Genomic DNA, 27039 nt, shown 5'->3' with positions numbered 1-27039 from the left:
CCAACTTACTGTGTTTGTTTGTAAAACACTTAATAGGAAATATTGGTCAAACTGTGAAATACACAGCAGTCCAGCCTTCAGGCTGCACATCCAATGGACCTGCAAGTGCAAGTGAATTGCAGTTGTCCACAGAATTTCATCCACAGATGAACACTGGGTAGATAGCACTTGCCCAGTTCTTTTTTTGCAAGGACTATTTGCATTTGTAGACATTATTATTCACCTTCACATATGAGGATGCCCCTTTCAGACAACAGTATGCCTGGTGTTTTTTTTAAAAAAACTTCCTCTCTTTAAATGATATGAAGGCAATGTATTTAAAACCCCAGCTTTTGTAGACCAAAATGTGCTAGGCAACGATCACTTGCATATTGAGGCAGCAAAAGTGATGTCAAAATTTGAGAACAGTGATGACAATGGCAGTACTTAGTCTTGGGATAATGATATTTTTTCCTTCAAGCTCGGGGCACAGCTAAGGACTGATGTATATTCCCCTCCATACAGCAACATATATGTAACTGGGGAAGTCAGAAGAAGAGAAACACAGAATCAATGCTCAGTAATGGGAGACTTTCCACACCAAGTCATAGTGGGTTCAGGGTGAGACCCATGGAAAGCCCTGCCAAGTTTTGTGAAGATCTGCAGAACACTTGATGTACATAGCCACAATGTCTTCTGTCTAAGGCTTGGGTTCCTACAATGTATTTTATGAAGAAAAAAAAAGTATGTATACAGACTGATGTCCTTGCTTTTTTTTTTTTTTTAATCCATTGTTGGGTAAATCCATGGTTCAGACAAAGTCTGAAGTCTTGAGAACTGCACATACCAGTAAGACTGAGTGTTCAAAGGCACAGATATCCATCTAGTAAAGTGTCTAAAATCTGATACTACTGGTGAAATAAAATGCTCAGTGGCTTGTTCAAAGGCTTAGAAATTTTCAGTCATAGAACTGTGAACTGAGCTCAGATTTCCAGACTCCTTGTCTTGAGCTAAAATGCAAATCCATCCTTTTTCTCCAGGAGAGGCCACATGTCTAGGTTTTAATGTGTGGATAACACCACAGGATGCTCACACACAGCACTGGGTAGCTGCTGGTGCCATTGTTCAGAGAAGTGAAACAGGTCACGACCACTTGTCAATAAAATCTCTGGGCTTCATCTGTAAGAGTAATGGCACCAGAGCCAGCTGCATAGGTCCAATTCCAATCTGAGTGATTACAATCTGTCCCTCTATAGTTTCTCTTCAGTTTAGTTTGAACATGATCTTTTCCTTCAGCTTTGTGTCAAATCATTCTATACTGTTGGTGCTCTCCATAAATTCACCGCTGCCTTTCTCTCCAGGGAAAGAGAACTGCTTCTACCCTGTATAGATATTACACATAAATCCTAAGTAGTGGTGACTGTCTAAAGGGGTTCCTTGAATGAACAGACAGAAATTATTACCTAATGTTAGGCTGCTGTACTGCTGATCTTCCCTATGACCGACCATACATATATAGTTTAACTTTTTGCCGTTAGATCTTAATATGAAGAACTTTCCCTAAACTTCCTTCTTCATCTTCACTGCATGACACTGAAGTGGACAATGACTTGGATGCAGGATTAGAAGGTGTTGTGAGCAACTTTGTGGATGACACCAAACTGGGAGGAGCTGTTGATTCCCTTGAGAGTGGAGAGACCTTGCAGAGAGATCTGGACAGATTGGAGAACTGGGCAACCACCAACTGTATGAGGTTTAACAAGGGCAAGTGCCAGATTCTGCACCTGGGAAGGGGCAACCCTGGCTATACACACAGAGTGGGCGATGAGATGCTGGAGACCAGCCATGCTGAAAGGGACTTGGGGGTCTTGGTCGACAGCAAGTTGAACAGGAGTCAACAGTGTGCCCAGGCTGCCAGGAAGGCCACCCGTATCCTGGGGTGCATCAAGGACGGCACTGCTAGCCGGTCTAGGGAAGTGGTTGTCCCACTCTACACTGCGCTGGTGCGGCCTTGCCTCGAGTACTGTGTGCAGTTTTGGGTGCCACAGTGCAAAAAGGACATCGAACTATTGGAGAGTGTCCAAAGGAGGGCAACAAAGATGGTGAAGGGTCTAGAGGGGAAGACATATGAGGAGAGGCTGAAGTCCCTTGGTTTGTTCAGCCTAGGGAAGAGGAGACTGAGGGGAGACCTCATCGCGGCCTACAGCTTCCTCATGAGGGAAAGCAAAGGGGCAGGTGCTGATCTCCTCCCTCTGGTGACCAGTGATAGAACCCAAGGGAATGGAATGAAGCTGCAATGGGGGAGGTTTAGGTTGGGTATCAGGACAAGGTGCTTCACCGAGAGGGTGGTCAGGCACTGGAACAGGCTCCCCAGGGAAGTGGCCACAGCACCGAGCTTGACTGAGTTCAGGAAGAGTCTGGACAATGCTCTCGATCATATGCTCTGATTCGGCTGGTCCTGTGTGGAGCCAGGAGTTGAACTCGATGATCCTTATGGGTCCCTTCCGACTCAGGATATTCTATGATTCTATGATTCTATGATAAGCAACAGCCTAGCAGTTCATAGCATCTGCGTACATCCTCACTACTTTTTTTTGGCAATCCAATAATCATAACATGCTTTATTTTTAAAGTAAAACATTTGTAGGAAGTTTTAAAATTACTTATGAAGCTACCAGGTATGAACATCACGATGGAAAATATTTAATGGGGAAAACCAAAATAAAATAGCTTATGTGTCTTTGCAAACATAAATACCTATTGAAAAGTAAGAAAGAGATACTGGGTGGCTCTGCCACACTGGCCTCTCTGTCCATATCCAATTCCCTGAGGGCTTTGTCCCCCGCTCTGATGCATGTCAGGAATTTCCTTTTGTTTTTTACTGAACCAGCCCCATCACTGATGGTGCCATCTGGCATCCAGATATTATTGTTTGCCCTCTTCCCCCACCCCCCCGGCCCACTTCTTTTTATGGCTAGCACCAGGTTTATTTATGGCAGTATGTTAAAAGCTGGGTATGGTGTTAACATACAAAAGCATTTTTCAAGAGTTAGAGACAGAAATCTTTTAAACAACCCCTCCACCACCCATAAAACCAATCTCATTATACATAGAAAAACCCATGCTTTTTTAATCATGACTGCTGCTCTTTCTGACACTGGCTGTCATGCTGTGCTGGTGTAATGAGCTCCAGTGAAAGAGGTCAGACAGAAAGATACTGTGGCTTCCCCCTCAGATAACCTGTTTGTAAAGTCTGGGGAATGGTCACTTCAGAGATGGACAGCAATAGGAGAACAACATGTACAACAACACAGGACAGCAAGGACTTCTCACCTTAAACCTTTGTCCTAACATAGATTACAACACTTTCTTACCAACCTAGAGTATTTCATAGTAGTTCTGTCAGCAATTAATAATGAATTGACCCCATCTAGGGGTGCAGCAGGTCAGACAACACAAACATAACTACCCCCACTAGTCTTCAAGTGGCTGAACTGGTTACGATTAATTCTTTGAGAAGCAGAACTGATGAAGACCCATTTAACATGGATTTATATTTGAAGGCTGACTGCCCACGTGGATTCTCTGATATCTCTTAAGGACCGAACTCCTTTAGAAACCTTTTCTCCAACTGGGGAATTGTAGAGTGTCAGTTTTCTACCTAGTCATTTAGTTCAGTGAAACATATGGAAAATACTACCACTGAATTTCCTGGTGAATATCAACCAAATTTGACATATGGGTAAAATTCTCTGTGATAACTTTATACCTCTGTCAAATTCAGTTAATAGGAATAAATTCAGACATTACTGAGAGAAGAGGAAGGCAACTGACAGATAGACATATACAGACAAAATTAAACTGTAAGACTTGCTTCCTTTAGAAATTCCTGAAGAAATAAATAATGGAAGGCACTACATGCAGATGGAATAAAAATGAGGCATCTGCTGCTCTGGCAGCACATGTTAAAGAAAGATTGCAAATTATGGGTGGAAGGACAATGTAAAAAAAAAAAAGTGTAACTTTATAACTCATAGTATGCCATTTCATAGCAAAAATCTTATTCACCAGAAAGTCACAAAAGTCACAAGACAGCAACTCAATTCACAAATATGAGAACTCAATACATAGAAGAAACCTGCTGGAAATTTTCAGCTTTAGCTTTTAAACTTCTAATCAAAAATAAACTTTGAGAAGGACAATAGAGTTGCTTATAGATGGGGTTTCCTGTCTCTGCCTGAAGAAAGGAAGAAAAGGTGACAGTTGTATGGGAAGAATGGTCTGTTGGCTACAAAGAATCACCCTGTCAGTAGAAGAGAATGGGGGCAGTGATTTGGTGGCAGAGGAAAGCTCAAGAAGAGCCTCAGATGAAGTGTAGGAAAAGAATGAGTCCTTATAGACATCTGCCCCAGTGCAATCATGAAATTGGTAGTTATTGCACCAATACAGAGTGAATCGGAAAATCACATAAGCATAGCTTGTCTGAAGAAACTTTCATTACTCCAACTTCAAGCAAACATGCTCATGAATACACAACCCCGCCTTTTCAGCACCTGGCTTACCATGCCACTGGAGGCCTTCTGCTGTTCCTCTGGCTCTACAAGTGCTCCTCTTGCCCTCCACCCTGCCTCTCCTCTGCCCATCATTCCCTCCCTGCCCAGCGGAGGAGTGGGGTCTCAAAGAAAGCCCATCCTGGCTTCCCAGCTCAAGTCCCACCCTCAAACCCTGCTCAGCCAGCTCCGCTCTACCGAATCAGAGAAAAGAAATGGCTTCCTCAGAGGAGGAGAAGCAAGCAATTAAAATTGTTTTTTACAGCCCCTGGTATGTTTTCTAAAAATATTTACAGCAAAGTAACACACTACAACATGCTTAGGTGTAAGACAGTAAGAAATTAATGGTCATATTCTAGTTATTCAAATTCACAGTCAGCAAAACAGCTGGCCACATCACACACTGTCTTACACCAACTAATGCTTGATCCAGCTTTTAAATCTTGATCATTCCTACCTTTGACTTTGCATGCACCCACACTCTGGACTGATCATTCATCAGCCAAAATGTGTGGGTGATAGCCTGATATCTGTCAGCATGGTAGGCAATGGAGTATTACACTGTGTCTCTGCATAGCTGCAGAAATGTAATAAACCTTGCTTTTCAACTAGTTGTATTTGTAATCCCTGCACAGCTGAATGAGGACAAGTGATACTACAAAACTGGCATCAAAGTTGATTATTGCTTGTATCTTGGTGAGTTCTGAATGCTTTGTCTCCTTTTTTTATGTCATTACATACAGTTTTTCAATATAACTGGGATCTAAATGAATAACTGTTTAAAGTTAGACATTAATGAAAAACACTATTTATAGTGAGGCACCCAAACCAATTTTGAAATTCACTGCTCAAGGTCGCTGTCAACAGATTAGATATTCTGGAACAATATGCAGACGGCTGTTACAGTTTACAGACGGGGATTGCATGGATGGCCCTTTCAGCACAAGTTTTCTAAGTTTTTATTTGGTCTTTCTGTCTCATGCCTTATCACTACAAATCATTCCAAACTAAACATGAGGCATGGATATCTCCAAGCTTTGGGAAAGTTTGCATGAACACCCTGACTTTATGCCCTTTACTTTAGCTGTTAGTCAACACATATAAAAATCTATACTTTAATTTAATTTAATATCATGTTGATTTCTCATCAGTCTAAAATAAAGATTATACATGATTCCAGGGCTGTGATTTGCAAGGAAAAAAAAAACCACAAACCCGTACAAAATGTCACCCCATGGCAGAATGAACCTAGCCTAGACTGTCCCCCGCTGTACTGATATGTTAGTATCACACTGGTATCACTGAAGTGTTGCATGAGATGGGGTAAAAAGATTAGGGTGTCTTTGCAGAACAGGGCCTTTATTGCAGCAGAGCAGTGAAACTATAAAGTAAGAAGGTGTCATAGCTGCACTTAAGGCATTTTAAAGTTCTTAAATGCCTTTCCCTTTATATCTCTCAAGGTCTGTTTTAATATCACAAGTAAAATACCCATAAGGATTTCCAGAATATTTTGTTAAAAAACATGTAATGATAAATAAAAGCCTCTTCCTCTTTTACTGCAGGTTATGCCTATTCTCTACAAACCCCTACCTGTTAATATTTGAAGCTACATATACTCATATATATATTACTATACTCTTTTTCTACAGTAGTCTCAACATTGTCCACAAAATTTATCTAAAAAAATTCTCAGTGTAACAAATTCTTCCAGATATGACCACATATCAGTATGATTCGTTTTAATAAACTTCCTGATAATACATCTTTTTTTTAATGTATGCTTCCAAGGGTTATTTACAGTTTGATAAATGCACGTTTGGCTAAGTGATTTAGTATAGTCACAAGAAAAGTCCTGAGAAAATAAACTGCACTTTACAAATGAAAAATGAGTACGCTTACAAATACTGAATTTTCTAGACTTTGACGCTGAATGAATGAACCTAAATGTCTATGAAACTCTGGAAACAGTTATATTACATGCAATAGCTGCTACTAATATATATAAATATATGAATATGTGCATTTGCATACGTGTGTATAAATGTGTGTGTGTATACATGTATGGGATGGAAGGGTACAGGCTCTTTAGGAAGGACAGGCAGGGCAGATGAGGAGGGGGCGTCACCCTCTATGTCAATGACCAGCTGGAGTGCATGGAGCTCCACCCGGGGACGGATGAGGAGCTGACTGAGAGCCTATGGGTCAGGATTAAAGGGAGGGCTGGGGCAGGGGACATCATAGTGGGGGTCTGCTACAGGCCACCTGACCAGGGGGACCGAGCAGATGAAACCCTCTATAGGCAGACAGGAGCAGCCTCACGCTCACAAGCCCTGGTCCTTATGGGGGACTTCAACCACCCCGACATCTGCTGGAGGGACAACACAGCTGAGCACAAGCGGTCCAGGAAGTTCCTGGAATGTGTTGATGACAACTTTCTCCTCCAAGTGATAAAGGAGCCCACGAGGAAAGGTGCCATGCTGGACCTTATTCTCACCAATAAGGAGGGCCTGGTAGGGGATGTCAAGCTCAAGGGCAGCCTTGGCTGCAGTGACCATGAAATGGTGGAATTCATGATCCTCAGGGCAGTGAGAAGGGCGTGCAGCAAGCTCGCTACCCTGGACTTCAGGAGAGCAGACTTTGACCTCTTCAGGGATCTGCTTGGTAGAATACCATGGGACAAAGCCCTGGAAGGAAGAAGGGCCCAAGACAGCTGGCTAATATTCAAGCATCACCTCCTCCAAGCTCAGGAGCGATGCATCCCGACAAAGAGGGAGTCAAGCAAAAACACCAAGAGGCCCCCATGGGTGAACAAGGAGCTCCTGGGCAAAGTCAAACAAAAAAAGGAAGCCTACAGAGGGTGGAAGCAAGGGCAGGTAGCCTGGGAAGAATACAGAGAAACTGTCTGAGCAGCCAGGGAGCAGGTTAGGAAAGCCAAAGCCCTGACAGAAATTAGTCTGGCCAGGGATGTCAAGGACAACAAGAAAAGCTTCTATAGCTATGTTAGTGATAAAAGGAGGACGAGGGAAAACGTGGGTCCCCTCCGGAATGAAATAGGTGACCTGGTTACCCAAGATATGGAGAAGGCTGAGGTGCTCAGTGACTTCTTTGCCTCAGTCTTCACTGGCAAATGCTTAAGCCACACTGCCCAGGTCACAGAAGGGAGGGACTGGGAGATGGCAGAACCGCCCACTGTAGGAGAAGATCAGGTTCGAGAATATCTAAGGAACCTGAAGGTGCACAAGTCCATGGGACCTGATGAGTTGCATCTGGGGGTCTTAGGGAACTGGCGGATAAAATGGCCAGGCCACTCTCCATCATATTTGAGAAGTCCTGGTAGTCCGGCGAAGTTCCCACCGACTGGAAGATAAGGAGGTGATTGGTGACAGCCAACACGGCTTCACTAAGGGCAAATTGTGCCTGACAAACTTGGTGGCCTTCTGTGACGGGGTTACAGCATTGGTGGATAAGGGAAGGGCAAGTGACGTCATCTACCTGGACTTGTGCAAGGCGTTTGACACTGTCCTGCACGACATCCTTGTCTCTAAATTGGAGAGACATGGATTCGATGGATGGACCACTCGGTGGATAAGGAATTGGCTGGATGGTTGCACTCAAAGAGTTGTGATCAACGGCTCAATGTCCAAGTGGAGAACGGTGACGAGTGGCGTTCCCAAGGGGTTGGTACTGGGATCGGCACTGTTCAACATCTTTGTCAGCGACATGGACAGTGGGATCGAGTGCACCCTCAGCAAGTTTGCCGATGACACCAAGCTGTGTGGTGGGGTCGACATGCCGGACGGAAGGGATGCCATCCAGAGGGACCTTGACAGGCTGAAGAGGTGGGCCCGTGTGAACCGCATGAAGTTCAACAAGGCCAAGTGCAAGGTCCTGCACGTGGGTCAGTGCAATCCCAAGCACAACTACAGGCTGAGTGAGGACTGGATTAAAAGCAGCCCCGAGGAGAAGGACTTGGGGGTATTGATTGATGAAAAGCTCAACATGAGCCGGCAATGTGCGCTTGCAGCCCAGAAAGCCAACTGTGTCCTGGGCTGCATCAAAAACAGCATGACCAGCAGGTTGAGGGAGGTGATCCTGCCCCTCTACTCCGCTCTTGTCAGACCCCACCTGGAGTACTGCATCCAGCTCTGGGGTCCCCAGTACAAGAAAGACATGGAGCTGTTGGAGAGAGTCCAGAGGAGGGCCATGAAGCTGATCAGAGGGCTGGAGCACCTTTCCTATGAGGACAGGCTGAGAGAGTTGGGGTTGTTCAGCCTGGAGAAAAGAAGGCTCCGGGGAGTCCTAATTGCGGCCTTCCAGTACCTGAAGGGGCCTACAGGAAAGCTGGTGAGGGACTGTTTAGCAGGGAGTGTAGTGACAGGACAAGGGGTAATGGGTTTAAGCTGAAGGAGGGTCAATTTAGAAAGAAATGTTAGAAAGAAATTCTTTACTGTGAGAGTGGTGAGGCACTGGAACAGGTTGCCCAGAGAGGTTGTGGAGGCCCCATCCCTGGAAGTGTTTAAGACCAGGTTGGATGAGGCTTTGGGCAACGTGGTCTAGTGGAGGGTGTCCCTGCCCATGGCAGGGGGGTTGGAACTAGATGATCTTTGAGGTCGCTTCCAACCCAAACCATTCCATGATTCTATGATTCTATGTGTTTATACGTATGTATTTATGTGTACATGTGGCAGCTGGATTAAAACAATTTTTATTTTGAAGGCTTTATTATATATGTCTCTAGCTCTATTTCAACATTCCAGTTTCAAATTACTTCAGTTCAGATTAACCATGCCAAAACTGCAATTATATTGCATTACAAACAATGTGTTTTAGTCTAATACACAGCTGCAATTGCAATAAAAAATGCCATGTGCTCAGCCACAAGGAACTGGATACCGATTAAATCTGTGTACAGACATTACAATTATAGCATGCATTTATCACAGTTCCAGAATAAAAAATCGAAACCATAATCATAACAGTATTTTTAATTTCTCAGCCTCATTGCTAAAGGTTTATGTGGTACACCAGTTTTACTGCAGCTTCCTTTTCATTGCAATTTTATTGGGCTAAGGAAGATTAATTATCCATAAATGACAATAAAACTCAATTTTGAATGAAATTCTCAGGGCTTTTTTGAACCACTTCATTTTTCCAACGTCTTCTGCAGTCCTGCTGTTAATGAAATGGAGCACATGCAGAAACTGCTAAACTGTATTTTCAGTTGCACTGAGTGAAGAACCAGGCTACACCAGGTCAGATTCACATAGTCAGATTTTCTTATTGATAGATTAAAAAGGCAGGTATCAACCCTAAGTGGAAGTGTTCTTTTCCAACTTGTTATTATAAGATCTTTTTCTTCAGCATTGCCTGTAACTATTTTACACCCTCCACCTCTTTCTAACTCAACAGTAATTTTTTCACAAAACAGAAGACAAACAAATAGGAAAAAAAAAAAACCAACAAAAAGTTACAGTTAAGGGACATAATGAGTTAATTTCATGTATTTAGGAGGAAAATGTACAGTTTCTATCATCTCAGGCAGCCCTAATGTGAGGGGACTGTCAATGTATGTACATAGGACAACCTGCCATCCAAGAGGGTCTGCAGCAGAAGGAAGAGCTACTAATGGTGTACAAGGTGCTGAAATCCATATTGCAAAGGTGGCTGGGCAAAAACCATGAAGCAGCTAGAGAAGCAGGGAGGGGAAAATCCCTGAAATTATGAGGTGAATGATGATAAGGTAATACAAACCGCAGGGCTGAGGTTTCTAGTTTATTTTCTGTTAAAGTTAATTCATTTTTTTTGCTGCTACTACACTCTTCCTTGGTGGGAGATGAGGGGGGCTCCTCACTGTATTTTACCTCTTACTTCAAAGGGGTATTGTGAGAATAAATAAAGGTGCTGAGCTGCAGAGATACAGTGGTAGTGGAAAACATATAACTATGTAGGTAGACAGACTCTCACTGAAATATTATTGCAAATGACCTTAAATAAAACAAGTATATATTTGTTCAAATTAAATCTGTGTTTGCCTCTTGAATTTTGTCTCTTCATACCTAAGTGTGACACGGCCTTAAGCCCATTGACTTCCATGGGGTTGGGTTTAGCCTTTACACTCTAATGAAAGCCAGATGCAATTTCAAGACACTCTTAGTTCAGCACAAGCTCTAGATTCCCACGTCATGAGAACATGTTGTAAGCAAAATTTTAAGACTTACGATGGTTCTTCAGACACCACTGCTCCTTCCTCCAGCTCTTGAGCCTGCTTATACCATGGCAACTTTGCTTCCACGGGAAGTTTCTCTACGGAACAAACACAAGCATGTGAAAATAGGAAGCACGTAGTAACGCTGCTACATGCGCCAGCCTCCTCTCTCTTGTGGAAAATGCCTGTGATGCACCTGTGCCTTCACCCACATGGAGGCTGAGCACAAAGAAGAAAGAGAGAGAAAGGAGAGCAGGAGAAAAAACTCCTTCGTCACCTGGACTATAACTCTTACCAGGTTATACGGCCAGATAGTTTACTGCTGCAGCTAGAAGGGCTATGGTGTTCTACAGCCAGAAAGGCAAATTAAGTCACTTGTCAGATTATGGAACTGGGCTGTAAAAGTAGGCACTTTGGAAAGAATTTTTGGAGGGAGTCTTGCAAGTGTAAGAGGCCTCCATTGACACTGCAAAGGCTAAATGTATAAAATGCCTGTGTTTTCTCTTAAATTTTATAAATTCAGAAGACACATTAAGCTTGTTTTTGATAGATTACAAAAATGGACACCCCCCCCCCGATTTGATGAGTGATACCACAGAAAAAACAGAGAAACCTTAATAAAATGTCCCAACTATACTTTTCAACTTTGTTTATCAGTTCATCAGCTATGTGGATTTAAAAAAATGAGCTTCATACTTTTTCTGTCATTTCTGATGGAAAACAGTAGAACTGCTTTTCTTCCCCTCCAGGATGCACACACAGCGTAACGAGCTGCTCTGCTCTGGGGAGCACAGGGCCATGGCGCTTCGCAAGCCAAACTCCACTTTCATGCGGTGTAAAGTGGAGTATTTGAGCTGAAGGCGGTGGAGCTGTTTTAGCTCTACAGGGGTATAAAGCAAGAGCGAATTTGGCACTATAATTTGAGAAGGAGCTCTGCATTTCAACAAAATGTTCTGGGCTAGGATCAGGGGAAAAAACACAAATAAAAGGGAGTGATACTCAGACCACTGAGGATAACCAGGGCCAGACCTATTTGCCACTCACAAATCACCTAAGCCTTTCAGGTTTATATAATGCATTTGTACTCGCCAAAGGGAGCAGATTAAAGTCATTCAGAACAGTCAGGAATTTTCTGTGACTCTGTTGTGTACAACAGTGAACCTTTCACATACACACGCAAAATTTCCCATCTGTCAGTTGTATCCTAGAGGAACATCAACATAAAACTTGATTTCACAGCTACTGCAACTTTAGTCAAGCAAATTTCCTTGGACCAAGTTATTAACTGAGGAAAAAAGGGACAGTAATAGTGTTACTATGCCTCTCTCTTAGACATAGCTTTCCAAGCTCTTACTCTAACATATTTATTAGTGCCATTGAAGGAGGAATATTTGCCAGCACAGCTCTTAGTTTAATCTATATTTTACTGCATTTGTTATCCAAAATATGTAGGAGATATTTCTATTTATATGTTCTGCAGCTTGTTTTATGGGTTTTGGAAAGCCAGATCTTACTTCTGTGCTTTTTTGCTTGGATGTAAGTGCTTGTAAAAAGCAAAAGCTCTTGTGTACTGTTGCCTGTTATGTGACCGTTTTAATAACTTTTCTTTTTCAGAGGTGTAGTTAATTGTCATCTGCACTGTAAAATGAGTTAGAGGATTAGAAATGTTGATGTTGTACAGGGTGCTTTGACAAAAAAAAAAAAAAAGAAAGAATAAAAACCACTCCTGACATAAGCTAAGGAGAAATTTTTACCTTTGGAGATTAAAGCAAGATCCCTCCTTTTATAAAACAGTTCTACTAAAACCACTTAAATCCTATATGATATAGAAAGTTGTATTAGATGAATACACCTTCTCTATTAAAATTGAAAATCATTATTTAATCCAGGGATGTCCTATTTTTCCCCATTATTGGTGAAAGATAAAGTGCCTCAGTGCCTGAATAAACTAAAATGAGATAATTTACATGAACTATTTGCACTCTGTTTCTGCTAGTCACAGTGTGTTTAAATGAAGAGGGAATTCCACATTTTTTGTCTTGCTGCTTCAGTCAGCTAGGAAGATTGTTTTTCTGCTTTATGTTAATCCAGCTCCAGAAGGAAAAAGTAGGCTAAGACTAAAACATTCAATAAAGGAGAGGTACTTTGCTACCCCATTGCTCTAAATTTCTAACTCTAGATTTGTGAAATGGAAAGGACAAACTTCCAGCACATAAATAGGATGATTTGGATTGGAAGTAGCCTCTGGATGTCAGCTGGTCCAACTCTCTTCAGCCTTCAGGTATATGGGTCTTCAAACATTACCACTTGCATTACAGAGGGAGAACTGTGAAAGTGTTGCAGAACCAAGATGAGGAGTAAAATTAAACCCAAACAAAACAGTATATGCTTTGCATAGGACTTTCCATTGCATGAGAAAAAATGGAAGAAAGAAATAACTGCCTACAATCAGAATTTAACCACTTATGTACTGCAAAGGGCAGCCTAAGAGTTTATCCAGGGTAAAGATGCCCCTCTGTTGCAAGGGTGGGCTTCCAGCAATTTACTTTGTTCCCAGATAAGTCCCACTGGAAGAGACTTCTTGACAGATGCAGGCAAGCAAAGCTTTCCTAGCTAGTCTTGCACCCTTCTCAGGTTCCCTAGGCAGAAGTCAGTTGTGGGTGGTTTGCAACATCTGATTTTTTGGTGTCTTAATGCATTTTGCTTACACTGTATGCTGCAGGCAGACAGGATCCTGCTTTAGCTGCGCTCTGAAGACTATAAACACATAAAGCCCCATAAAAGCAACTGACTGATTGAACCCAAACCTGCAGAAACTCTGTATGAGGCTCAGAGTCATGCTAACACAGTCATAGGGCCTCTTTTTTGATCTTGGAAGGTGGACAGAGTGAGCTCATGTCAGCCAGCAAAATACAGTGCAAACACGCACATTGCTCCCCAGAGACCCTGTGTCTGGGTTTTGCCACTTTGGTGGCTGGCAGACACAGTGAATTCTCATGGTCCAGATAAACTGGAATCTTGAATCTTGGCAAGTGCACTCATCATCAGCCACTGAGTACAGAAATTAGAATTCCAAATTTCACTATTCCTATTGGATCAGCATGAGTTCATGGGTCACTGTTATTTTACAGGGTTCAAAATAAGTGCTCTTAATATGTATCAGGATAGCAATTCATTTTTTAAAAGGAATTGATTTCTTCTTATGGTGGGGTTTAAGTCTCCAGTTTAGGGAAATTATGTTCACCTGCATTGCTGTAGCCCAGAAGTTTCCGTAAGTTAGTCATCATACAGACACAGACGTTGTATGGATAGACATGCACAAACACATGCACGTTCATATACTTGTGGAAACGGTTAAATACCTGTGTCTGCTGCACCTGGCCACTGCCCACTAATCCAATCCAGCCTCCAGGACTTTTTCTAAGAAAAATTCCCACCCCATAAGAACCTCCAAACAGTTGCAGAAATATTTTCTCCTCCCAACAAAATGTGGGGGATTTACCCCAGTATTACTCTCTGTCTGAGGCCCAAGTCAAGAAACATTTCTATACAAATTGTGAGTACTCCTTGTTATAAGATGCCTCAAGTCTAACAGTCTGCTAAATTTTGCAGCCTTGCTAGTAAGAGGAACTTAATGTTGAGATATACAATGCTTGCCTCTAACCTATTTCAAGCCCCAAATTATGAACAGGCACTTTAAAATTATGGTTACATTTATCATCTACCATAAATGTTATTTATATAATTCCTTTTAAAATACAGGGCAAATTTAGCCCAGGCACAATCAGTGAGGTCAAACTTGCTTACACTATGGTCAAATTTACATTTATATTGCTTAGTCTGCTGGATCACAAATAGTCAGTGAAAACCCCAGAGCTTGTAAGAAAGAGGAAGGGGCCAGCATTCATTCCAAGCTGCTAGCAGGCAGACTGGAATAGGAATGGTAGGCCTTAAAGGTACAAATTCACAGCTCGCTGCAGGTGGAAACAGTACTACCAGCAACAAAACAAAAGTGCTCAACATGGAAGAGCTCTGAAAAATTTATGAGAATCCTTCAGCCTCATTACCTTTGGGTTTGTAGCAAGGAGTGGGTACGATGCATTCTTCTTTTATGTGTGGCTTTGTTTTAGGACTACAGCCTCCTGTATGCATCCCCCTGTGATCAATGCAAAGGACCACACGGTATCTGAGTCCTTGTCCACAGGTCACAGTGCACTGGTGGGGAAAAAAAAAAAAAGGTGAGTGTGATACGTCACAGGAGTGATTAATAAAAGGGGAATATGCAACATAAGTATGTGTACATCAGAGAGCAAAACATGATGCAGAAACACCCAACCCTGGATATAAATTATTCATAATATTTGGTAGTTACGTATAGGGTATAAAACTGACAGAAATTTTTGCCTTTTTGCTCTGCACATTTTCTTGGTTTTGACATTTTGCCGCTGGATTTCTCTTGCAGTGTCACTGTCTCAGCCTTAGCTACTTGGCTTGTGGCCATCTGTCCCATATTGGATATGTTCAGTAACACCCTGTCAGTTTCATCTGGAGTCACTCTGCTTTGCTTGGACAAAGTACTGGGGCTTATGGGTTAACAGGGGTGACACTGAGCTATTTTGGAACATGGCACCAAACAGAATGGGAAACTATTTGGGCTTTCTTCCCTCAGACACTTTCTTAAGTCTTTTTAATTTTATTTTTGGTAAGGTACATCAATTTTTCCCCCTGTATAGATTGTTTCAGAAGTGGTTGCAGGGGAGAGGACCAAAACTACAGATCAGTGGGGAGGGCTATGTATACTGCCATTATTACTTTGCTTTTGCATAGCAGCTTTCATCTGGAAATCACTAAACACTTTCCAATCAATCAAGGAGACCTCACCTGTGGATGAGCTGGCTTAGCTTCTAAAACCCATTTTACTTGGTGAGTAACTACATTAAAGATTTAAGTCTCTATGTACAAAATCAAAGTAGTTTTCTACTTTTGCAGAAAGACATTTCAAAGACATTTACTTCCGTACAGAATGAAAGGTGATTCAAGAACTATATGCATCAGAGGGCAGAGTCATTTATGGCTTTATGTGTTTCCGGAAATTTCTCAGCAATTCGTGATATTCAATATATGGCTGAAAAGTTGTAATAAAGGTATACCATTTCATGCTTACTGGTTTTATTCTGTGCATTTCATTTATGTTCCTAGTCCATTATTAGTAGAAGGTCACTAATTAACATTACAGATCTGATTTATTTTTCCATCATTCTACTCAATCATGTTAGTCTTATCAATACATTATTCTGAGTATTTACTTTGCAGTTAGACAAATAACATAATTTAAAACAGAGGTCATGGTAATAAGGAAAGAAAGTAGTGAATGTTCCTACTTCCACAAGCTCATTAAATTACAATTTAAGATATATTCCTAGTGTGGTAAATACAACACCAAGAAAGCTAAGTGGATTACCGGAGACCATTCCTGAGCAAGCCACTTTGGGCAGTCAAATATATTGCAAGGCTGCACAACAGGCATCTTTGGAGTATACATGCATTTCCATTCTTCCACAGGGCTGATATGCCCCTGAATGTCTTCTTCCACGCATGAGATGCTACGGCTTTGAATGCCCCCTCCACAGGACGAGGAACAGGCAGTCCAGGGTGTACTTTCCCATCTGGGGAAAAAAAACCCCAAAACAGAGAGGTGTCAGGAAAAGGAACCCCTGCTGCCCCCACCCCCACCTGCACCCCCCCAATACATAAACTTATCTGCAGGAGGGATTTTTTCTGATTAATGTCAGTAAAAATTAATCATATATATATTCATAAATGGCCATGACAGCAAAGCACTCTCATGGCTGCTCTCTTTAACCCACAGATTAGTAACATGAAATCTCCTCTCTCCCACTAAGCCAGTGACTACTACACAGATACTCTAAATACTTTTAACTTAATTCCTTTTATTTAATTGATGGGTTTATCATATCTTCACAATTTGTCATGTTCTGAGGAATCTTTGTCACAAATCACTGGACACTCATTGTGCTCTGAAGCTGATGCTCCTTTTGCAAGAACTTACAGGGAAACAGCAGTGTTTCTGTCCAGGAGATAACTTGAGTTGAGCATAAAAAAGAAGATGGGAGGAAATTACCAAAAAGAAGATGTGACTATACTGATAAGATATGTGGCCTCTGATGGATAAACCACATGGGCCTTGTTTCCTTACAGTTGAGGCAGTGAGAGGAACTGAGAAACCATCTTTTCTCGGCAGGTGCCATTTGAGAATATAATGACAAATCCACAGAACAATGTGTATGTTCTGAAAAACTATGCATACTTATGACAATAATCCTTTTTTTTACAGTCATGCATATACAATAATGTATGCATTGTTTATATGTGTACATGTCTGTACACATAAAATAGTCTGGTATTTCCTCTCTTATATTCAAGCCATCGTCACAGAGAGGATCCAGGACCATTGTCATGATCCAGTGTGGCTAGTCCTGTATAATCCTGTGCATGCCTGATGGTATAAAAGTGTGCATGTTCCATCTACCCGGAAACATTTCACAAAATCTGTTCAGTATTTTTGTTTGGTTTGGGGGTTTTTTTTGGTTTTGGGTTTTTTTTTTGGATGGGTTGGTTGGTTGGGTTTTTTCCCCCCTAAAGACAAATGTCCTTTTTATAAGGACATTAGAAATAATGTTTGAAACAATGATTTTGGTCATAAGTTTTCATTTTTTGATTTAAAAAAAATTGTTTTTGTGGAAAAAACCCCACCTGTTTCCCCTTTCAGGCAAGAAGGAAAAGAAGTGAAAGGTGAGGATTTTTTTCTCCCACTTAATACAAAGGAATTGTTTTTATTAAGTAATAATTACAACATCATCAAGTTGAAAAATGCTTATCCTTCCCTCTGATTTTTCATCATATCAACCCATCTTTTTCTCATCAGCTCCAATACATGTAAGCACTACCCACTGCTGGCTGAAAGTGCCATAAAACTCAATGTGAAATGGCTTATGTTAATAGCTGTTTATGAATGGTAAAGTCACTGATTAATTCTATGACTTATCACTAAGAAGTGGTGAAACAATGTTTACACCATGCCATATCCATCATCGTGTGCTCAGCATAAGCCCCATATGTCACGAACGGGTCATTTTAGCAATGTTTTTAGTTCAAATGTGTTTTGTGTGGCTCTGTTGAACAAGTTTCTCAGCATACGGCTAAGGTTTCTCACTACCACAAATCCTAATGAAAAGGCCTCAGATTGAAGCTCATGAACAGCAGAAACTGCTGCAGCCAGCCTAAGCCACCTTTTCCCAGGCATAAAAGGAACTCCCTGGAGTCTTTGGGACAAGTTTCCAGATGCCTTAGGCAACCTCAGCAATACCAAGCAGCTTAAATCTAGGCAAGCAGTTTGGTCCTCAGGTTTTGTATGAGTGTGTGATAGGAAGGTGAAGTTTCTCTGTTGCACAACTCTCAAAGCAGGTGTCACAGCTCTTTTTGAGGCACAAAGGGTGCAACATTGACCAAGAATTTGTGAAAGGAATTGGTAGTGCATTAAAAGTAAGCACTATATCTGCTGAACCATACCTTTCTCTCTTCAACATAAAATTCAAGGCTGAGGGACTGCAGTAGGGAACTCTTGCAAAGATGCCTTCCCAGATTTACTCTCCACTTCTCCTGGGCTGTTTGTCGCTCTCCTCTGTCCCTGGTATTAGGTGCCAGCTTCAGGCAGGTAATGCAACCAGGGCCTCTCTGGTTTGGTTCAGTGGGTTTTTTTTTTTTTTTTTTGATTAGGGGTTTGTTTTGCCTAAACTCTGCAGGTTTAGAGGCAAGATATTTTTTATCCCCCTGACTTGGCCCTGTCTCATGCCAGCCTTGTGGTCTATTCAGCTTCTGCTGCCTCTGAGATTTGGAGAAGAGACATGTGGCTGTGTCTTCCCCCTCGGGTGTGGGAGGAAGACCCGAGCCCTGTTGGTGGGTTCACAGGAGCACATGTGGGAGCGGGGAAGAGGCGAAGCAACGGAGGTGCCAGCCAGCAGTTCCAGCTTGAACAATTGATGGGGGGTGTTAAAGGAGAATAGTGCGGCTGGGAGAGTGGATGTAAAGGGACTGTTACGGGGTGAGACCATAATCCTGAACAGCTTGAGAAACAGTCTCAGCCTTTTGATCATTTTCAGGGAATGATTTTTTTTTTTTTTTTTTACTTTCAGTGTTACTGAAAGCCAAAAACCTTAGGGCATTTTGATCCTTTATTTTGGATTTTCTTCACCAGTAAAAAAGCCTCTGCTTAGCTGCCAGCTCAGGACGCTTTTTCTGTAAATACAGTCCCTCCACTGTTAAGTACTGCTGAATCACCCTCTGATATAAAACTGTTCTCCACCTTTTGTGAATGTACATGCCCTCTGTACACAATTGAAATATAATCTGTTTTATTCAAAGCTGGAGTGTTAAACCCCGTATTAATATTCTAGCTTCTATATTCCTTACTAACAGGTTTAATTTTTGAGGTTAGGAGGTATGTATGTGGATTTTTTTTAAATAAAGAACAGAGAAAAGTGTGTTTTTTAAAAAAAAAGGGAATTAGACACAGGGATATATTTTATAAGTGTATATCTCACAAATATTTGGTGATAATGACTGCGTGTACATAACCATAAGCACCGAGCGAGGAAGAGAAAAGCCTAATCCAAATGACATAGGTCGTTGACAAAGGGTGTTAACATGAACGGCAGCTGCAGTGCTTGGCAAGTAGCTTCTCTCCTCCTTGTCTTCTCACTCACAGTTTGGGGTGGGTCCATGACTCGGCTGGAGACTGCTGAACATGAATGCACTGCGCTTGCACACTGATGTTGAAAGCTCTCTGCTTTAGGCCTCACCATGGTTTGAGGGAGGTCATTTCCTCACCAGGATGAGACTAACAAGTTGCCTAGGGGTTTCTTTCTGTGATTTCGTACTCAATGACACAATAAATTAATGAAGAAGGAAACACAACACAATACTATTGCATGTCCAGGCAGTATTTCAAAACTAAAAGGTTATTATCCGTGAGCTACTAAACATTTTTATCAGCACCAGTCTTACTCAGTGCTTTAAGAGTAATTACTCATGTGATTACTTCCATGAGAACCTCAAGGCTTACATTAAAGGCATTTTAATTGTGAGATAATTAATAATACAAATCAGGTCTTGATCTTATTCCTGCCCCAATATCTCATTTCTTAGAAAAGCCCATGGATTAAGGCCCCTGGGGAAGGCATTAGCATGGGTTTGCAGGATCAGAAAACAACACTAATACTGTCTAAACCCAAAATCTCACCATTTATAAGCATGCAAGAAGCAGCATTGCTGGAGAGAGTGAGAAAGTCTGATGGTTCATTACAAAGCCACAGGTTATAGTCCTGTTGAGAGATGAGTAAAGGGAAGAAAAAGGACAGATGTGAGAGAAAAGGGGAGGTGGGGGTGGGGGTTGAGGAAAGAGAGAAAGAAAGGGACCACATGCTTAATAAGGCTGCATTGCTGCTTCAGCTAGAATATCGTTTCAGTTCTGCATCAACAGAATTTCTAACAACAGGTTAGCACTTGAACATCTCTAGGTTAATCTGCAGGAGTCCACAGCAAGAGGAAAGCAGCATCTGTTAAATTAGTTTAAGAGCAAAGCAGAAATGCAGAGAAGAGGAAAAAAAAAAGAAGTAAATGTATTTGTTAATCCTAGCATCTGGTTGACTGTTTTACGTACCGAGGAAGGGGATGGTAGAGGTCATAGGGCATGATCTGCTTGTATCCATCACTGTTAGGAACAATAATGCCAACCCTCTGAGTAGAAGGTACACATAATAAAATAAACACTAGATGATTACATTATACAACTTTTTTTACACAATATTACAAAAAAAGCCCCAACAAGATATTTTACCTAAATTGCTATCACATTTAAAACAAAATTTATGCTCCCATCCTACTGTCAATGAGTCATTCAAAGAATAAACCAGAAATAACTACTTATTCTTATGAATACATTACTGTTTGACTGAGAAGCAATCCATTACCACAAGTGATCCAAATGCTTTGTCCAAATATTATTTAAATTTATAAGGTTACTATCTACCATTAAAAAAAAATAAATTCTACACTTAATACTTTCCGGGAGCTTGGATCCAAAGTCACTGAAGACAATAGGAGAACTTCTATCTGCTTCAGAGAGCTCTAGGTCAATCCCTTGTCTAACTATTATATGGTTGTTTCTGCCCTTCAGATAAAACATCTGCTTTTACAGGGGCTGGGATTAGAAATTCAGGGAATCCCAGTGCAAGAATTAAAATCTGCAATTCTTGTATCTCCACCTTAAATCAATTCCGTTTCATTCATCTTCAGAACCTGTGTCTTTATTTGGGTTTTTCTGGAAGAAAGAAGGAGCTTGAGAGAAGAGTAACATGTCTGGTTGGGTGGGTTTTGTTTGGTTTTGGTGGTGTTGTGACTGGTTGGCTTGGTTTGCTGTAATGCTATTTGTATAATATCTATATTTATAATATAACATCTAAAGGTTATAGAAAGCAATAATGTAGAGCAAAATTAGTAATTATCTGAACCATTATCATGCCAGTTATGTGTGAGTTGGAGGTCACTTGACTTGTTGGCAACTACTGTGTCTCACTGAATTCCTAATCTGGAATTTCATCTTTTGTCTGCACTTTTTATAGATTCTGAGTCAAAGTAACTCTACCCATGTTGTCTCCCAATTATCAGGCTTATCTATTAACATCAAATTGATGATCCCAGAGCACCTCATCTACCAGTTTCATCAAAGCCACTGTGGAACAGGGGACTTGAATGGCGCAGATGGGTAGAACCATCAAAGAGTGAATGCCAGTTGCATTAAAATAAAAAGTGTGTCCCTACCCAAGTCACAGAGAGAGGAAATTGACTGAAAAGAATGAAGGTGGTTTTTGAAAGCCTTGTAGAGATGAGAAGCGCTAGGTATGCTGCTACAAATTTCTGCAAGGGGGAAGGAGCAAAGGAGGGGAAGGGAGAAAATAATCTCTATCTTCAACACAGTTCACTGAAAAATGCTATAAGCATCCAAAGGAGTCTTGTCATGCTAAGGCTAAAGGGGTCTATTCTCCTTTCAGTCAACAGGGTTTTTATGTGCATAATTTGTCCATGATAGGAGAATGGATCCCATTGTGTTTTCACAGCGAGGAGTCAACGCCAGGTCAGTGTGCTGGAATTTTCCAGCTAAAGCACGGGAAGACGCTGGAGTGTGTGATGGGGACTAGACAGCTCCCTCTAAGATTAGCAGCCTCTGCAATCGCAGGAGCCCTCTGCGTGAGTATGCATATTTGCATCTTCGGAGAGCTGCCTGTCTCCACAAAAATCTAAACATCTAGGAGAGGCAGTTCTGGCACTGGGAAACTTTGGAAAAGACAAATGGGTCATTTAGAGTATGGCCAATGAACAAGTCTTTTCAGACTTAGCTTGATGTGCAAATGCCTGGAGAATTTTGAGAAATTGTGTACTAGTATTTTAAGAAGACGGAAGGGGACTTTTTCTGAGGTTTTTTTGCTCACACTTTTGGGTATCTCTCTCTGCTGTTTTCCTGTCTCTTCTACCACTGCTGCTGAAGTTCCACTCTGAAGGCTTTTGCACTTTCAAGCTCATCAGCTTGCTGAGGAGTGGTCAGAAAAAAGATTAATACACCAAGCTCAGAAGTGAAATAATTATACTAGAAAAGCATCTACTGCCTAAGAAAGAAACAGATTTCAAAACATTTCTCACTCATTGCAGTGAGAAATGTTTTCTTTCTAATAAACATGGTCTGTATGTATAATCCAGGTCTACATGCATTAGAATTCATAATATCCAAGGCCATTCCAATGGAAATAACCATACCACATCCAAACACTGTTATGAAGATTAAATAACATTTACAAGGCACTGGATTAATATTGTTATTGGAAAAGTTTGACCCCCAAAGAATTCTGCATACATGAATTGCATTTCTGTAAATGGTGCAGAGCTCCATGGAAAGACTGTCCTTGTGCATATGTGAGGGGCTGTTAGAGGTTCTCATTCTGTTACTGCAAGATAATGATCCCCAGCAATGTAAATCTCATGGACATAGTAAGGCAAAAGACCCCCACAACAATACACAATGGCTTAATTTATCACTTTAAAAATTGGTTTGAAGATACAATAGCAGATCGTCATTGTACCATTAAGGGCAACTTCATCTTTCCTAGCTAGTCTTGTGGGGGTTTTTTTTGTGTGTTCCACAAAAAATCCCACAAACAAGCCCAAGTGAACTATTTAAGAAAAACCTTAGACATTACTTTGGTGAATCCTCTACTTTTTGACTGGACAAAGTGGTTTAAATTCCATTAATCTATCAGTCCATCATACTCCTATAAAAAGATGGAAGAGTTCATGGGCTTTGTTCACTTTAGATTGCAAAGGGGATTGTGTGCTAAATGAAAAGAGCAGATAATAAGAATTCCTCCACTACACTGAGATTTCTGGCTGATGTGGGAGTAGCTAACAGGACTGATTCACACAACACCTACAGCAAACCTGCTTTGGCAGGAGCAGAAGCCCAAAGCAAATCCTTTTTTTCTGTTGTGTCTCATATGTCTGAAATCTCCTATGCGTTTCAGACCAACAAGTTGTGTCACATACTCTGCAGATTGGTTTGGTTTCGTCCTGAGTGCTGGCAGCTTCAGCATAGCTGCTTTCCCAAGGCACATGTCCAGCTGGAGTGGGAGCTGCACATGCCAGAGGCGGGTGTGCCGCGCTCAGGTCTGCCATCTCTGCAAATGTTTGGCTTTCCCCTGGGACGAGTGCCGGCAGCCACGTTCCTTGAAAGTCATGTTTGGCGTTGTCTTCCCCAGTAGCTCCTTTTCCTCCTTAAGCTACCCCATTAGCACAAATGGCAGGCATGAATGCCTTCCTCCTGCAGCTCCCCAATGACTCTCTCTCAACAAGGTGCAGCCCTTCCCGCCTCCCCCTCCTGCATGCCCACAGCTCTTGGAGTGGGTGCTTGCTGAGCCGAGCAGGGGCACGGGAGCTAGAGCTCGGAGAAGCGCCAGGAGAGAGAAAGTGCATCGCCCCTTGAGATGCCTCAGGATGGTGTCACCCTTCGTGGGAACGATGTGCTGAGGCTGGGAGCGGGCAGAGGTGTCTGCTGCTCCTGCACCCTGCCATGCCAGCGCTCAGGCTCTGCAGGACACTTGCAAGCCTCCGGCTCATGGTTTTCACTTCTGCTGTGGGTTCTGTTTTCCTGGGGGTTTCCTACCGGCAGTGCTGCAGGCACAGGGCTGCCCATGCTCCCAGGCGGCTGGAGCTGTTACACCTCTCTCCTGATGGGGACTCGCACCATGATGGGGAAATCTGTCAGACTTGAAAGTAAATGATTTGCATGGCAGGACTATGCCACCTAAGCTATGGTCTGGAGTATGGCTAAGCTATTAATAGCAACCAGCAAATAATAATTACACGTTGAAGCAGCCTAAGTTGGCCATGGACAGCTAATTCATTAAGTGAAAGGAAACATTTGGAACACCTGGAAAAATTCATCACAAAGGACAAGATTTTAGCATCTGAGCCAGCATCTCCCTGAGAGCCATGTTTATCACTGGACAGACAACAGGCTTGTGCCAAAGTCTCCGGTTAACACTACTAATCCTGACCCTCCCCTCACAGTGCTCTGTGAAGATGTCACAGTGTGACATTATCACCTTGTGCTACAAGAACGCTTTCTGCCCTGAGAAACATGTATTGAGGCCCTGAAATAGACAGTATCCATTAATGTTTCCCATCACTATTTCCATTCAGAGCTGGGGTAGATGATGTCTACGGTAACACCACAGGTACAGGCAACATTGGCTTTTGAATGCCTACTTTTGCAGGTAGAGAGTATCGTAATTCTCACGTACGCTACCAGCATGAGTTACATTTCTCGTTTCTTGATCACCATGCTTAATCCTGAGATATAGATAGTGTTGTGATTATCTTATCATATTACACTCTATCAGTGTGGAACTTGAAGAACTACCATTTATTTTGTATTTATATATCCTTTCATATGGTCTTAGTACTTTACAGCTTAGTAAAAGCCAACGTCCCCTGCGTAATCATTTTTAAATGGAATGTCAGTGGATACTTAAATAACCTACATAAAAATGCAAAGGAGTGCCAAGAAAGCTATCCTTCTCTGTCAAACTCCAGAAAAATCTCATACTTCGGACAGCATGTCTGTTCAGCACAACAGTATCTCACATTTATAATAAACGACTTGTTCATGGTGTACAGATTTCAGATTCTAAGGCACATATGGTATACTTATCATTGTCATAGACTGCTAAAAACTAATCTCTTTACAGGGCTTGAAATGGGTGTCATCAATTGGAAGCAGCAGCAGTACTTCCTTCCTGTAGCATGACTGTAATGCTTTTAAAAATCTTCTCCCTTTTTTATTCAGTTTAATATTTCATGGTGGTTTGGATGGGCAGTGTTTGATACAAAGATGGAAATTTGTTGTTATTTTCCACTACTAAACGTTAACAACTGAACATCCAGCAAAAACCTCTGTGAGTGACAATTTTACTACTTGCTGTAGTTTTGGTCTCTTCTAGGACTTAAATAGACTACGGTTCCCATAACTTCATCTCGGGCAGACAGATATCTGTATCTGATGCTTATAGCAGTACAAGAACTACTTTCCCACCTTACAGTTTGTTATCCGATGCATCCTGACAGCTCCTTTCTGCTGTTCTGTCTTTCTTTAGTATGAACTATCTCCTTAGAGCTCTGCTCTGCTAATCACATCTTTTAACACTTTGATGAATGCTTCCTGGCCCACCCTCCCTGCCTGTTCTGACAAAATAATTTTCTGGCTTAATTTAAATGCCTTTTACCCTGTCCAAAAATGCAAGGTTTTGTCTATTTGTCTTCAGAAGAAAATTGCTTCTGTAGGCATTAGGAGTATCTGCAGCTCATCTTTATCCTGCTCTTGAGCTCAGGTGACCCCAAGTATGACTACCAGAACATTGCTGCTGCTATCAGCAACTTCTCCATCTACAACTCCTGTATCTGGAGGCATATGTACTGCCATTTCTACTTGAAGGTATCACTATTTCCATTTCAGCCTTCCTAAAAACTTACCCAGTGGTTCCTTTCCTGCTGCTGTGAATTGTTTTTGGCCTCCTTCACTTCTCCCCCTGCTTTTTTAATGCATAATGCATCACTTCAGCTCATTTCTCCAGCAACCTTGTAGTTCCTTGGTAAATTCTGAACTGTTCAAAAATCACTCTCCATAAATATACAGTTGGAATTACTGATGTTTGTTGACTGTGCTCTCTTATTTGCAGGCACTGTGGTTTTTTTGCTAAAAGTAGTCTCACTTTTCCAGCACATGCAAGTTCAACCATGCTGGTGGAAAAGGCTTGTTCTCCCTTCTGTTTTGACTGCTAAAACCTTCATGTCTCATCTTCCCCTGGAATGGCTATCTCTGGCTGTCTTTAGTATCATTCATATGCATATGATTGGCTGTGGAAATTGAGACCAGACCCAGCAATCAGAGGTGACCGACGTTCAGAGAGCACTGCAAGGCACAGAAAGGCTTTCTCAACCCTCCTGCAACAAATTAAGAACTTAAGTAAAAATGCAAATCCACAGAAATTACCATTTGCCTGAGGCAGAGATCAGGCAAGGGCATTGTCATGACCAGTGTTCCACATCCAAGCAAAAAGCTGGGGTGTTGTCAAAAAGCCCAGTATCTGCGGTAACTATGGGATGTTTTATGTGAAAGAGTATTCAAAACAAAATTTAAATCTATCATATGTCCCAGTTGAGGGCAATAACAATAAATGAGTCATTGTGTCTCAGACCCCTCTCAACACTGCAGATCTATGGCTGCTACTGTGTAAATCAGAAAGTGCAGTCTGTCTTTTCAGGAACATACCAGCACTTCGGTTTTGTTCATCTTCCAGAGAAAATGTGGTGAAAATGGGAACACTGCACTACTGTGATACGTGGCTTATAATTGCTATCTAATACGATACCTTTAGGGAAGCTGATAACAAGAAAAAAAGTATGCGTTTAGCAATTTCATGCGTCAGCTGCCAATTTGTAATGAAGTGAGGAGACCTCTGTTACTGATTAAGAGGATATTCTATGTTACCCTTTTGATCATGCATATTTACTCATTACTACCTCCTTTTCATTTGAAGGAAATATATAAAAAGTTATGCACATGTCTTGCACTGTTGCCCAGGAAATTGCATACACTTTCACATTACCAAGTGTGCTGGG

The 27039-nt window shown here is 41.7% G+C and overlaps 1 protein-coding gene across 6 annotated transcripts in view; it reads right to left on the bottom strand.

Moving 5' to 3' along the window:
• Positions 1-27039, bottom strand: part of ADAMTSL1 (ADAMTS like 1) — a 463393-nt gene that overhangs the window by 86267 nt on the left and 350087 nt on the right. For all 6 annotated transcript variants that reach the window (XR_008574683.1, XR_008574684.1, XM_054810181.1 and 3 more), the window contains 4 exons: positions 20474-20524; positions 16196-16400; positions 14802-14949; positions 10748-10832 (listed from right to left, as the gene is read on the bottom strand). Coding sequence is in view for 4 of the 6 variants with exons in the window: in XM_054810181.1 (XP_054666156.1) it covers positions 10748-10832; positions 14802-14949; positions 16196-16400; positions 20474-20524 (489 nt within the window). In the remaining 2 variants the exon portion in view is untranslated. The remainder of the gene's footprint in view (positions 1-10747; positions 10833-14801; positions 14950-16195; positions 16401-20473; positions 20525-27039) is intronic.

Source organism: Grus americana, chromosome Z, assembly GCF_028858705.1.
Source record: "Grus americana isolate bGruAme1 chromosome Z, bGruAme1.mat, whole genome shotgun sequence".
Classification (NCBI taxonomy): domain Eukaryota; kingdom Metazoa; phylum Chordata; class Aves; order Gruiformes; family Gruidae; genus Grus; species Grus americana.
The sequence above is the reverse complement of the archived record's forward strand: the minus strand, read 5'-3'. Positions and strand labels throughout refer to the sequence as shown.